The sequence below is a fragment of the Theropithecus gelada genome, chromosome 4 (genome assembly GCF_003255815.1).
Source record: "Theropithecus gelada isolate Dixy chromosome 4, Tgel_1.0, whole genome shotgun sequence".
In the NCBI taxonomy this organism is placed as follows: domain Eukaryota; kingdom Metazoa; phylum Chordata; class Mammalia; order Primates; family Cercopithecidae; genus Theropithecus; species Theropithecus gelada.
In genome coordinates, this window is record NC_037671.1 from 142,856,462 (window position 1) to 142,870,313 (window position 13,852).

Genomic DNA, 13,852 nt, shown 5'->3' on the forward strand with positions numbered 1-13,852 from the left:
GACAATGACATAATGGATGTAAAAGCTCTTTGAAATCCCTGGGGATTTTTTAAGAGGGGGAGGGATGTTGAAGACTAAAAAATATGGCAGTAAATTTCATCTGCAAGGAAAAACAGATGAGAATAGCTAAGATAATTTTTTGAACAATGAGTAACGAAAACCAATTTGCCTTAGAAGACATTAAAAATGCATTTGTAAAGCTACAGCAATTAAAGCAACATGATACTGTTGGTAGTATGGTATATAACATGGCCCGAAAATGGATTTTAATATATATAAAATATACTATAGAGAAAATATTGCAGAGCAACAAGAAAGGGACTGATTATTCAACAAATGCAGTGAGAAAGTGGACTGTAATAAGAAACTGAATTAGCTATTAATTTAATTTCATGCAACAAAATATTCCAGATGAATTACAATTTTAAATGTTAAAAAAGGAATAAGTAACTAAAAGAACACATAGATCACTTACCATAGATGACTACTTTGCTGATTTGGGGAGAGAGAAGAAGTTTTTTTTTTTTAAATGAGCTTATAAATAAATATTTAAACCCATAATTTTTTAAAGCTATAAAAATATTTTCAGCAAATATGATAAAAGTCTAATAGTCTTAATAATATATAAAGATATTTTATATATCAGTAATAATACTAATAATTCAATAGAAAGAAAAAGTTTTGCTTCATCAGTAATCACATGACAAATTTAAAACAATTATAAAAGTTTATATTTGATATAAATTGGCAATAAAAAAGATAATGTACAAATTGATAGGAAGGCACACAGGGGCTAGGGGCTTTGGGCTTTGGTAAATGCTCAATAAATGTCAGCTGAATGAAGAATAAACTTTTTCTGGCTTTATCTTTCCTTTAATTCTTCAACTCTCATGACTTCCAAGGGGGCGTTGCAGGAAAGAGCCAGGGAAACAGAGAAGAGGGTGAGGTTCCCTTGGATGTTGAAGGGAGGATGGCTGTAGCAGCTGATCGCCCACTTGGCAGGGGTGAGGCAGAAGCACTGATGACCCAGAGGACTTCCTCTCTCTGCTTTTCCTAGCTCCCTCTATCCCACGCCTCTGGGGCTGGGGTGTGCCAGTGGTTGCCCAAAGCCACTGGCAGTGTTGTTAAGGGGAGACAGCCCCCCAATCCCCATCCCATATCTCCACAGCCTGTGCCTCTTCCTGCATCCCAGACATAGAATTGTGGACTCTTGTGGACCAAAGACTTGTAAAATATTCTGTAAAACCGGGATACAACTGGGGAGACCCACCAGCTGTAAGGAGGGTTTGCAGCCTGAAGGCAGATCTCACAGACACTCAGAAAATGTTCCATCTTCATGAGACTGTCCACTACTGAGGCAGCTTCATGACCATGTTTGGGTGGGCTGTGTGCATCGTGATGAGCACACTTTCAGAAGTGTGAGTGTCTAAAGCCAGGTTAAGGGGTCTGCGGAGTGCTGGCAAAGGGAGGGGGCATCCATAGAAGTCCAGAGAGAAGCTCGAGTTGATTTTGGCAGGAAGGGAGGGATGGGATGCGTGTGTGCAGGAGAGGGCATAACCAAATGTGATTAAAGGCTGCAGAGAAAGGTGCAGTGATAAGATGGTCAGATCAGCTGGAGTGGAAAAGAAAAGGAGGTAGGGAGAGAGAGGGGAAATTAAATGATGCTTCAATCTTCCTGTACATATACGTATTTTTAAAATTTTAATGCTACTTAATGTTGACTTTCTTCTGTTATCTTAAAAGTAATGTCAACATGAACCTTTTTTATTTAAATAACTTCTGGAAGCTGCACTTGAACTCTAGGAGTCCAGATGCTAGTGTTTTAGCCCCAATTCTAATACTAATTTGCTTTTCTCTTAGACTGTCAGTTCCCTTATTTATAAAGTAGATGCAGTCATAACTCCCTTAAAGGGCTGTTGTGAAGATTCACTTTGTCTACCATAAAAATAACATAATCGTTTTTACAAACTCTAAGTGTAAACTTAATGCAACCAACTGTAAATGTTATTTAAAATGACAAGGTTCAAGCTAGGCGCAGTGGCTCATGCCTATAATCCCAGCACTTTGGGAGACTGAGGCAGGAGGATTGCTTGAGCCCAGGAGATTGGGATGAGCCTGGGCAATTTAATGAGACCCCATCTAATAAAGTTTAAAAACACCTACAAGGTTCAAATAATAATCCTGCTATCACCATGACTTCAGAGACTTTGCCCCAAGCCGTTGTGTACTGTGTGCCTCCGTGTCTCTATCTTTTTGTTTGTTTGGTTTGGTTTGGTTTGGTTTGAAGACAGAATTGCACTCTGTTGCCCAGGATGGAGTTAAGTGGCACAATCTCAGCTTATTGCAACCTCTGCCTCTCAGGTTCAAGGAATTCTCCTGCCTCAGCCTCCCAAGTAGCTTGAATTATAGGCACGCACCATCATGCCTGGCTAATTTTTGTATTTTTAGTAGAGACAGGGTTTCTCCATATTGGCCAGGCTGGTCTCGAACTCCTGACCTCAAGTGATCCTCCCGCCTTGGCCTCCCAAAGTGCTGGGATTACAGGTGTGAGCCACTGTGCTCAACCATCTCTATAAAATTAGAAAACAGAATTGTAGACACCTCTGGCATACGTTGCCTGAGGATTCAAGGCATAAGGAGAATGAAATTCATTTAAATTCTTAGGGGGGAAAAAAGGATGCTATGTAAATCTAAGAGTAATAAACACTTCACTTTTCCATTAAAGTATTTTTAATGTCCTTGGAGAGTTTTCAGAGCATAAGATGGTTATAAAATAATATTTGTTTATTTTTTTGTATGGATATTTTATAATTTCTTTTTAGATTCAGAGATGTATGCAAAGAAAGTTAAATCTACTGAAAAGATTAATGGCAATCAGAAGAGGAGTTTTTGTTTGTTTGTTTGTTTTCTTTTTTAACAGTTTCAGTTATAATGCTTCTCTTTTCTACCACTCTAACAACCACTTAGCCAAGGAATTAAGCTAGGAGAAAACTATTGGAAAATTATTTTTTCAGTATGTTTTATGTTATATGACCACGAGGGGAAAGCTGAAGGCAAAAATCACTAAAAAAGAATAGCCTGTTTAGTAAGAGCAGCTGCCAAACAGTTTCTCTCAATAGTTACAGATGCCATGGTGAGACCTTCAGCTGTAGCAATTAAATATTCCTGTCATTGACCTTCACTAAAACATTGTTCAAAAAATTATTATGACACAATTTCTGCTGATTCTAACAATTTGTGTGACCTTGAGCACATCATTTCACCTCTCGGGACTTAGGAATCCTCAACTGTTAAATAAAGGGGTCTTGGTGATTCTAAACTGGGGAGAGACTGCCCTCCAGGGGCCTTTGCAAATGTGTAGAATGTTTAATGGTCAAGGCCCGGCAATGCTAACTGCCCTGCAGAGAACATGAGACAATCTTGCAAAATGAATTGTCCCACCCTAAATGCCAGTAGCAACCTTGATTATCTCTAATGTCCCTTCTGACGGTCAGTGATACCACATGTCTGACCATTCATTGATTTATTCAGCCACCAATTACTGAGGCCCCACTGTATCATAAGCACCAAGCTTCTCTCCTCAGATACCCCAGAAACCCTGGCTTTATTGTATCCTTCTTTAAGAAAAATTATGATTATATTCTTCTTTCCCTTCTGTTCTTTCTAAAAGTTTGCACTTACCCACAGAACCACCTGACACTTACAAATAAGGATTTTCCAACTCAAACCATTAGGGGAATAGATCTCAGGACTCATCAAGTTCTTTGGGTTTTCTAATGACACTGAGAACTTAAAAGCTCACTTCAGCCCTCCTCAAAGATTGGATGATGGCCTAGCTTGCCCTCAATAATTCAGGAATAGAGGCTTTCAGCTCCACTGACCAAGGGCTTCCAGCCAGATAATGAAACCCTAATTCTGTAGTGTGCAGCTAAATATTTCAACTTGATTCAATCATTTTTAATTTTTAACACAAAACACCAACTGTTTTATGCCCAGTGAACAGTTTTCAATGGTAAACTGAAATTTCCTAATATACTTAAATAGCATCTGAGGCTAGCTGCGAAACCTACCTTAGAGCATATTACCACATCATTAACTTACATTGCTAATTAACTGCAGTGAGCAACTGTGTGCTGTAGTAAAATCCTACCTGCCACCACCTCCTTCCTATAGCCCCTCCAAGAGTGCTGTGACCTTTGGGCTCAGCCCCCAGCCATCACAGTGCTACTTAGCATTCACATGGTCCTTCCTCACCTTATCATCTCAGCAACCCTGGGGATAGCTTACTATTCTGAGTGCTTGTTTCATTTTGCAGAGGAGAAGACCAGTGCACAGAGAAACACGAGCATCTGTCCAGGTCACAAAAAGCTTTGAGGATAGAGAGGATTCAGCATGCTATTTGCAGTGCCAAGAAGCCACTCTGATGTTCAGGGATGTTTTGCAAATACACAAACCTTTTCCAGTCTTCAGTGAATCTTGGAGACTCTATTTTGATGTTTCTGATCATTAAAAATCTTTGTATATATTTGCTCAATATCTCTTATTGAATACTCCTCCTAATCCCAGCAGTGTTCTGATGCCAATAATCCTGTACTCATTAAGTACTATTACAAGTGGAACTACAGAGGAGAAGTACAGGGTTCAACAAAAGCATCAAACAGGACTCGACCTAGCTTGGGGATCTAAGAGGCTTTCCTGAGGAGGCAACTTAACAAGTGCAGGCCTGAAGGAAAAGGAGGAGGAAGTTCAAGCAGTGGAGCACTCCAGAAGGAGGGGTGTACGTAAGTGAAGGCCCTGGGGCAGGAAGGAGAGGCTTGTTCCATGTAGCAGAGGATGTTAGCTCAGTCTAGGTGGCAGAAGTGGGAGAGGGTGGCATGAGTATATTTGAGAGATGTTGGGAAGATTAAATTGGCAGAATTTGGTAATCAATAGGATATAGACAATGAAAGTGAAGGAGTATTGAGGATCACTGCCCTATACTGACTGGCAGCTGGGTGGTAGGGGCCACTTGTTTAGAATTCCAGCAAGGAGATATACTGGGCAGTTGGACAAATCACAAGTTCCTCATGTGGTACAAGGAACTTGCACTTCTGTGTGACATCACTTTGTCTAAGAGAGACCCTGTCTTGGATAGTGTATCCAGAGGTCTTACCACAGTGTGGTAGAGTCTGAATTAATTCCATGGAGCCCAAAGCATGTGTTTGAAAGCAGGGTTATAGACCAGCAATGAGGGCCTCGTGATTTAAGAATTACTTTCATGTGTAGTATCTCTGAGGTTCATACTGATCTTTGGGGAAAGTTGTTATCTTCATTTTACTAATAGAAATTTGAAGCTCCTGAGCTTGTGATTTGCCCGAGGTCACACAGCTGTAAATGAGGATTTGTACTCAAATTCAGGTCTTCTGACTCCTAGCACAGGGGTCTTCTGATTTCACCACATTATCTCTCTACATAATTGGGGCAAATTCTCTATCAGCTCCTCGGACTTACGTGTCAGATGGAATCTCACTATTTGTACAAAATATATTAAAAAATGAAATCAAATTTTTTTGCTATACTCTATTCAACTTTCTTTTAAAAATTGTTTCTAATAGTTCTTTTAAGTATTTCTACTTTTGAGGCTCATAAATTTGCATTTATATTTAGAGCACTTTTTTATTTTAAGAATGAAATGACAAGAACAGATCAATTTTTACTGGTAGCAGGAAGACAGCTGTCCAGGAGAAGTTAAATTCAACTTTTGTCTTATTTCTAATAATTTATAAAACATTATAAGACCTCTGCACCCTCACCTTGTATTCCCAGATGTTCTCGTAAAATAGGGGGACACTGTAAAAAGGCCGGGTATACTCTCCCCAAACCAAAGGTGTTCCCGTGGAGCATGGCCTGGCTCTGAAGAAGACAGGAGGCAGAGTTGCCCCAGCACCTGGAGGCAGGAGACTCTTCACCACCAGCCTGTCTTATCAGTTTGCCTTCTCCCCTTTCCCTTAAAGTTTGGGGGATGTTTACAATTAAGTAAATAAATAAAGCTAATTTCCATTTATTTCAGATTCTGTTTTAACTACATCAAGTCTGGGTCTACACAAAATCTCAGGTTCAGGGGAAAGACAGAACCCTTTCTGCAGAACTAAATTACTTTTCTCTTTTACATGGAAAGCTTCCTCCTGAACCTCCTGTTGTTGTTTACCTTCATCCCTCCCGATAGCTCCTGGACTGTTTTGTGATCCCGGTCGTGATTTTGCTCTCCTGGTTCTTCCTGCTGATCCGGTACAAGGCTGTGCATTTCATCGGCATCGTCGTCTGCATCCTGGGAATGGGCTGCATGGTGGGAGCAGATGTGCTTGTGGGAAGACATCAGGGAGCAGGTGAGTCTTCGGATGTTCACCAGGTTCCTTACCTCTGTGGGTGAGGCCAAGACAAGAAATGGAATGTTCATAGTTGGGTAAAAACAAGGACCTTAGGTACCTGGATTTCCCACTCTTTGTGTCCTGTTCATGTTTGTTCCCCACACCTGAAACGGGGCACATAGGAGGTGCTTAATGCATATTTCTTGAGTGAATGAGGATGCAAAATACAGCTTTCATGCCCTTTCTGCATCTATTCAGAAACATACAGACAGTGTTTAAAACTGAGAGTCATGACCTACCAAGAAGATGTTTTGGAGGTCAATCCATTCCTGAACCAGCTACCTGGCCCAAGCCCTGGTCCTTTGTAGAGTTGGTGGTAATGAGTTAATTCACTCCTGAGTCACAGGGCCTTCCACACATTTCCCCAACCCCAAACCTTTCTCTGTCAAGCCAGAGAAAGACTGAGCTTTCAAACTACTGGGTGAAGGTTGGTTTATAGGCCCACAAGTAAATAAAGTTTGAGGACTAGTTAGGAGTGCTCCATAATTTTAGTGGGGAGGGTTAAGTTCTGTCTCCTCACACACGGTTTTTAATTTGTTTTACAAGGAGGGGTTATTGGTATCAATTAGAGTTTATAAACCTACAAGGTAAAGCTGCATGATTCACTCATCAAATTGCTGTGAATCTGCTGGGGGAGCCTTGAGCCAGGGTGGTTTCCAGAAGACCCTTTTTAAAGCATTGGAGTTCTTTAAAATGTACCAAAATTTTTGCTACAGAAGGGTTTTTGGAACAGAAAAAAAAATGACCTTCTTTGTTAACATTAGAAATGGGATAGAAAGTATCCACTTTTCTATAGTTCTTGGAATTGCCCTTTCTTCTAGGAAATTAGATGATAAAGGGTCAAAAGTGGACCATTTCTTTTTATGAGACAAGGTCACATGAAGTCTCTGAAACGATGTGATGTATGTTGCACCATAGAACTTTATAACTGAAAAGGACCTTGTTCAGCTCCTTTATGATTGACATATGTGAACACCAAGATGCATCCAAACCAAGTGAGTTGCCCAAAGTCACAGAGCTGACAAAGCAGACACTGGAACACAAGGCCCCTGGCCTCCAGGGCAGGCCTCCTTCTCTGTCCCATGTTGCTGGGAGCTGAAGATACAACATAGAACAAAAGAGAGACAACCTCAGCCTCACACATCCATACCACCTACACAACACCATCGGTCCCCACTTCAATAGAAATCTGAAAACCTCAGTGTTTCCCAGATTCTCTTCTATGAAACACTGGTTCCGTAACAGATCAATAGATGTCATATGAAAGGGCCAATATTATGCTATATGCATGTAGTAATGTTGATATGAATAATCTTTTCAGACCAGATAATATTTTTGTCTTATACAATGTGGCCAGTTGTTCTAAAGTCATATATGTATATATAATTACATATATATACATATATACATATATATGCATACATATATATATATATATATATATTTTTTTTTTTTTTTTGAGACAGAGTCCTGCTCTGTCACCCAGACTGGAGTGCAGTGGCATAATTTCAGCTCACTGCAACCTCCGTCTCCCAGGTTCAAGTGATTCCCCTGCCTCAGCCTCCCAAGTAGCTGGGATTACAGGCACCTGCCACCACGCCCAGCTAATTTTTGTATTTTTAGTAGAGACAGGGTTTCGCCACATTGGCCAGGCTGGTCTTGAACTCTTGACCTCAAGTGCTCCACCGGCCTCGGCCTCCCAAAGTGCCAAGGTTACAGGCATAAGCCACCAGAGCCAGCCTAAAGTCATAATTTAATTACACTTTCTCAGCTTTCCACACACTGTGTAAACACAGGCTAAGCAGAAACAAGTACACTTAGTTATAAAAACTCTACCTTCATGAACCCCAGCCATTCATCTTGGCCATCATCTTGCATTCGATAGTCAACTATAAAGATGAACATTTAAGCCTAGAATGTTAAGCTAATTTGAATTGATTTCACTAGAGTGTATTCATTAATCCTGTAAAAAATGTTGTTTTGATTTTAAATGAAGTGCTAGAAAAGAAGCAAAACTACTTAAGGAAAAGAAAGTAAGTCCGTTTGAGAGTCTTTCCAAAGTGTCATTTTTAAAAAACAATGTAGATGTGGCTAAAACATACTGGAGTGCAATTTGGTTTCTGCATGTGAATCTGTTTAAGGCCCACAGCATCATTGCTTTTGTGATATACAAAGCATCAGTGTTAACAGAATTAATCTTTATCAGTGTGGAGCACTTTCCGTGGTATTGAAATGGTGCCCAAGTACATAGAGTGATGTTTTAAGACCAGGCCAGATATAGGATCCAAGGACTCATTTTATAAAATTATGATTGGACATGCTCCGCCTCTATAAAAATATTAAAGTAGGCAGCAATTTAAGCTATCACAGAGAACATATTTTTTTAAAGAAAAAAAACCCCACTGGTTTTGAAGTCAGTAGAATCCTAAAATTGTTATATATCATTATCAAAAATATTCCTTTTTTTCACCTCTATGGCAGAGTTGGTTCAATTGCATTAATCAGCCAGGATCACAAAACTTTTCGAAAATACTGCAGGTAATCACCAGAACATAAGTCAGGCATCCAACTCCATATAAAATGTCATCACCAGGCCAAGCACATTCAGAAATCCTAGCGACTCAAGAAGCCAAGGCAGGAGGGTCACTTGAGGCCAGGAGTTCGAGATCAGCCTGAGCAACATAGTGAGACCTCATCTCTACAGAAAAAATTAGCCAGCATGGTGGTGTGCACCTATAGTCCTGCCACTTGGGAGGCTGAGGCGGGAGGATCGCTTGAGCCCAGGAGTTTAAGGTTATAGTGGGCTATGATTGCACCACTGCATTCTAGCCTGGGCAACAGACCAAGACTCTATCTCAAAAAAATCAGAATAATAATAATAAAATTATCATCACTGTATCAACAGTTTTGCACAGGAAAAGAGACTGTCTAACTTCTTCCTTTTTATAATGCTTAATCTATGTTTCATCTTCATTGGAATTTTGACAATTCTGTCTCCAAGCACGTTGATGTTGGCCTTTCAGAGTTTCTTTGACTTCCTTATAATTAAAGCAATTTCTTTACTTCTACTTTGTCAGCATGTTTCTTCATTAGCTATCCAGGAATTACTTGTTTTGATTTAAGTCTGGCTGAAGGAAACTTCTTAGATGGCATTAAGTACTTCATGTACAAAATATGTTTCGGGGCACAGAATGATGTGCCAGGAATAGGGCTTTTGTTGAAACTTGACCAGCAAGTTTTCCCACTCTAGACAGAGGTGGAAAGAAAGCACCCTAGTCCCCAGCCCGGAAGACTCTGCCTTAGAGACTATAGAGTGGTGTATGTGGTGGGAAGGATGCAAACAGCACTTATGTTCTCATTCTATGTGTGTCACATGTACAACTGATCACCCACTATAGGACGCCCTTTGAGCTCACCTGAAGGAAATGTCTTTTCCAAGCTTACTGGTAAAAAATCAGTGGTCTTAATACGTGTATTCTCTTTGTCACCTTGGCTCCATGTCAGCAGTATAGGCCTCCTCTGAAAGATCATCTCTGCATTTACTGATGTGTGGGGCAATTAACAGGCAATGGAAGTGGCTTCTGAGAATATTATATATATTATAGATGTGTTGGAGTGTGTAAAAATGACTTAGTAAAGTTGAAAAGAGTCAGCACCAGGAGTTCTCTACTTGCCTGGGAAAACTTAATGGATATAAAAGGCAAGGTTAGAAGGTAATAAGATTAAGATAAAACCTAATCAAAATAACTCCTTGTTATGAAATATCCTTCTTGCCCTTCAAAATATCCTCTTTCTAACACAATACATTTATTGCATCTTTTAGTTCATTTATCAAAGATATTAGATGCCAACAATAATTTTTTATTACACTTAACTTTATATTTATTTCAAGGAAAAGAAAATATTTTCAAGGAGCCAGGTAATCAAACAAAATCAAGTAAAAATGACATTTTTTATTGAGTGCCCACAGGTACCAGGTACTTTAATACAAATTATTTCATTTAATCCTCCTAACTATGCAAAGAATTTTTATTGTCATTCTTGCAGCTGAAGAAATCAAGCCTCAGAGAAGATAAGCAATATGTTTAAGGACACACCATCTCCAAATTACGTGGCCCAGATGTGAAATTTAGCCATTATTCTTTCTGCTATAACACTTAGTCCTTCTTTTTCCATAATTGTGACTTCTATAACAAATGTAAAGATGTTTTATCATAGTAAATTAATGTAAGTGACTGCCCTAGATTGCCCAGAATGGAGAAGTTCCCCAGATGTGGAACTTTTAGTGCTAAAACCAACAGAGTCCCAGGAAAACGAGATAGTTGGTTCTCCCTATTTGAGAGGCAGATGTATTCAATGGGATGGATACATTTTCCGAAACTGCACTAACAGTCTTTCAACACTCTAGAATAGTATAACTCACCATTTATTTCTTGTCCTAGTGGTAAGTCATGATTTCAAATAGCCTTCCTTTTTCCTCCCACCACCACGCATACACAAACATGTCTCCAAACATGATGTTTCTAGTACTTAAACAAAAATCTAATAAGGAAAGCCAGTTTTTGCAAAACAATTATAACTAGGTTGATTAGAATCAAGGAGCAATCCAAAATGAGAAATGCCCAACCCAAAGAGACAGGTGGTTCAGGAAATAATGTATTCACTTTTTTAAACTACCATTTAGTGAACATTTACTAAGTGTCAGATACAATGCTAAGCATTTTACATGTCATGTTTTATTTTATTCTCACAGTAACCTAATTTTAAAATAAGGAAATTGAAGTTCAGAAAGACTCTGTAGTTTGCCCAGTATTACACAGCTAGTAAGTGATAGAGATGTGATCGGACCCAACTCTACCAATAAATTGAAAACTGTTCTCACTGAAAACATTTATCATAGGATGTATTAAGACATGTTCAGTCAACTCAATTCATTTAGCTTTTTATTGAGCATGTATAATGCTCCAGGGTCCATGCTAGAGACCACACAGAATATACAGCTGAGTGAGCCATAGTCCCTGCCCTTCAACCATAATTTGTAAGAGAACAGTTGGCTGCGGGAAGATGAGATACACAAGTTAACAAGTAACAGACAAGGAGTGGAATATGGTGGGTGCCATAGACAGATACCATTGCTGTGAAATTTAGAGGAGGGAGAGAACTATCGGTTTGGGCAGACATTTCATAATTTTAAATGTGTCCATTTACCCAAAATTTATAAATCATTATCACCTATTGTGGTTTTATACACACATAAATGACAGATGTTCTAGCATAACTTTGCCCATGAACATTGTGCAAAAATTGCTATCACCATGTCAGGTATCTACTGCATTAACAGTACATAAACTATATTAATATTTTATATATTATTAATGTAATATGTTATAATTTCCAGTTAACTAGATACAAATTTTAGACACAAAATATTAGTCTTAGTACCTATACTTTTTATTATATCAAACACTTCATTATATAATTGGATAAAATTATGTTCTGGTTAATTATGTTTAACTAAATTTTAATGTATGTTATATGTATATGTACTACTTTCAAATGACTTAAAAACTGACAAATATAATTATCAGCAAATTATAATAAATAATATTTAATCTTTTTGTTAGTGATAACTTAGAAAATACTTGTGAACTTGTGGTTACACAAAATTGTGTTGTGATGATCAATAATTATTACTGAATTGGTGAAAACTCAAAGTACCGATGAGTATATTTCTTACAGTCAAAGGCTAGTTAACAGAAGAGGCCATAACCGTGTGGCGTTTGAAAAATATTGGTGAGACTATTCACTGAAATAGTGTGTCCTCTTTTTAGGACTTTTAAAAGGTAGATTGATGCTTCCCTAATTTCTATTAAAATATGTCATTATGATTTAGCTTTCTTCAATTCATTCTATAAAATTAATTTTATTAACCAAGAATTATATTATGCAGCACTTCCACACTTCACTAGTACAACAGTAATTGATATTCATAATAATGACCCCATGTCATCACAAGGCTCTAAAATGTCTTCTGAGTGAAAAGACACTGGATCATGTTCATTATAACTTTACAATTTTAGTTATAGATACGTTCTATTTTATGGGTCATTCTTCAGATGAACTACTTAAAATTAAAAGTTTGTCATTATTTTATAGTTGACACATAAAAAAGATTAATCAGGTTGCCAAAGATTTTACATTCTGTCACAGCAACCTTAATTTTCCTAAAAGATCTGCCCAGGGACCTCTCACCAAGTCTGGTTTCTCATTAGGGCCTCCTCAAGTTCTCAGCTCATCTCCTGGGCAGTGATGCCTAACTCCCCATGAACCCAAAGAGAACTTCCAGCTCTCACAAAATCCCATTCTCAGCTCCATTCCCATGAGGATGACTCCAGCACAATGCTACCTTCGGAGTCTTTTCCCTTGTCTCTCCAATCCTTGACAGGAAAAGGAAGTTCCCTTAGAAAACGTGGCACCATTTAGAGATAGAATCTTTCAAGGCGACCACGTGCCAAAGTCTTTCCGCAAGCCCTGCCCAGATTTTCTGATGTGAAGCCACTACCTAAAGAACACTCAGTGCTCCCCACTGAACAGTGAGAACCCAGGCTCATCAGGAAATCCAGGGCTAAGCTATCGTGAGTCCTTTCCTTAGAATCACGCTGGAGTAAGCACCCTTTCCAACCTCAGCTTCCACTGCCCCAGAGCTGCAGGTAAGCTGAGCTCCTGCACTGCTAACTTATGCAGGACAGAGCCAGAGACCACTTGGGTACAGAGCCCACCAGGGAGGTCATTCTAGCTGCTTATTTCTACTCTCCTCCTTCCCTGGCTCCATACTTCCTGGAGTGGGAAGTTTGCCCAACTCTAGGAAATACCTGGGTAAAGCATTTATTTTGTTTTAAATCAACCAAAATTGAGTTTATTTTTATTTATTTATTTCTTTGAGACAGAATTTCACTCTTTCCCCCAGGCTGGAGTGAAGTGGCACAATCTTGGCTCACTGCAACCTCCACCTCCCTTGTTCTAAGGGATTCTTCTGCCTCAGCCTCCCAAGTAGCTGGGATTACAGGCACCCACCACCACATCTGGCTAATTTTTGTAGTTTTAGTAGAGACAAGGTTTTGCCATGTTGGCCAGGCTGGTCTCAAACTCCCGACCTCAGGTGATCCACCTGCCTCGGCCTCCCAAAATGCTAGGATTACAGGCGTGTGCCACCACGCCCAGCCCAAAATTGAGTTTAACACAAAAAGAATTTTTAATGAAAAAATGTTAATGTGATAGTGAATTTCATATATTTACACTCTTATGTTACTTACCTCAGGGGAGTTGAAAATTTCAACCCATAAATCCTTTCACTCTCATTTTCTAACAGTTACACCTTTTGCCCATGGTCAAAATGGAGTCTTGACGGCTTCTGTTATAGCTTCCCTCCCTGAATAGCAGAGGGT

At 39.1% G+C, this 13,852-nt stretch overlaps 1 protein-coding gene across 2 annotated transcripts in view; it reads left to right on the plus strand.

Moving 5' to 3' along the window:
* The window catches only part of SLC35F1 (solute carrier family 35 member F1), a 401,538-nt gene that overhangs the window by 350,061 nt on the left and 37,625 nt on the right, over positions 1-13,852 (plus strand). For both annotated transcript variants that reach the window (XM_025382917.1, XM_025382918.1), the window contains exon 4: positions 6,206-6,365. In XM_025382917.1, the coding sequence (XP_025238702.1) occupies positions 6,206-6,365 (160 nt within the window). The remainder of the gene's footprint in view (positions 1-6,205; positions 6,366-13,852) is intronic.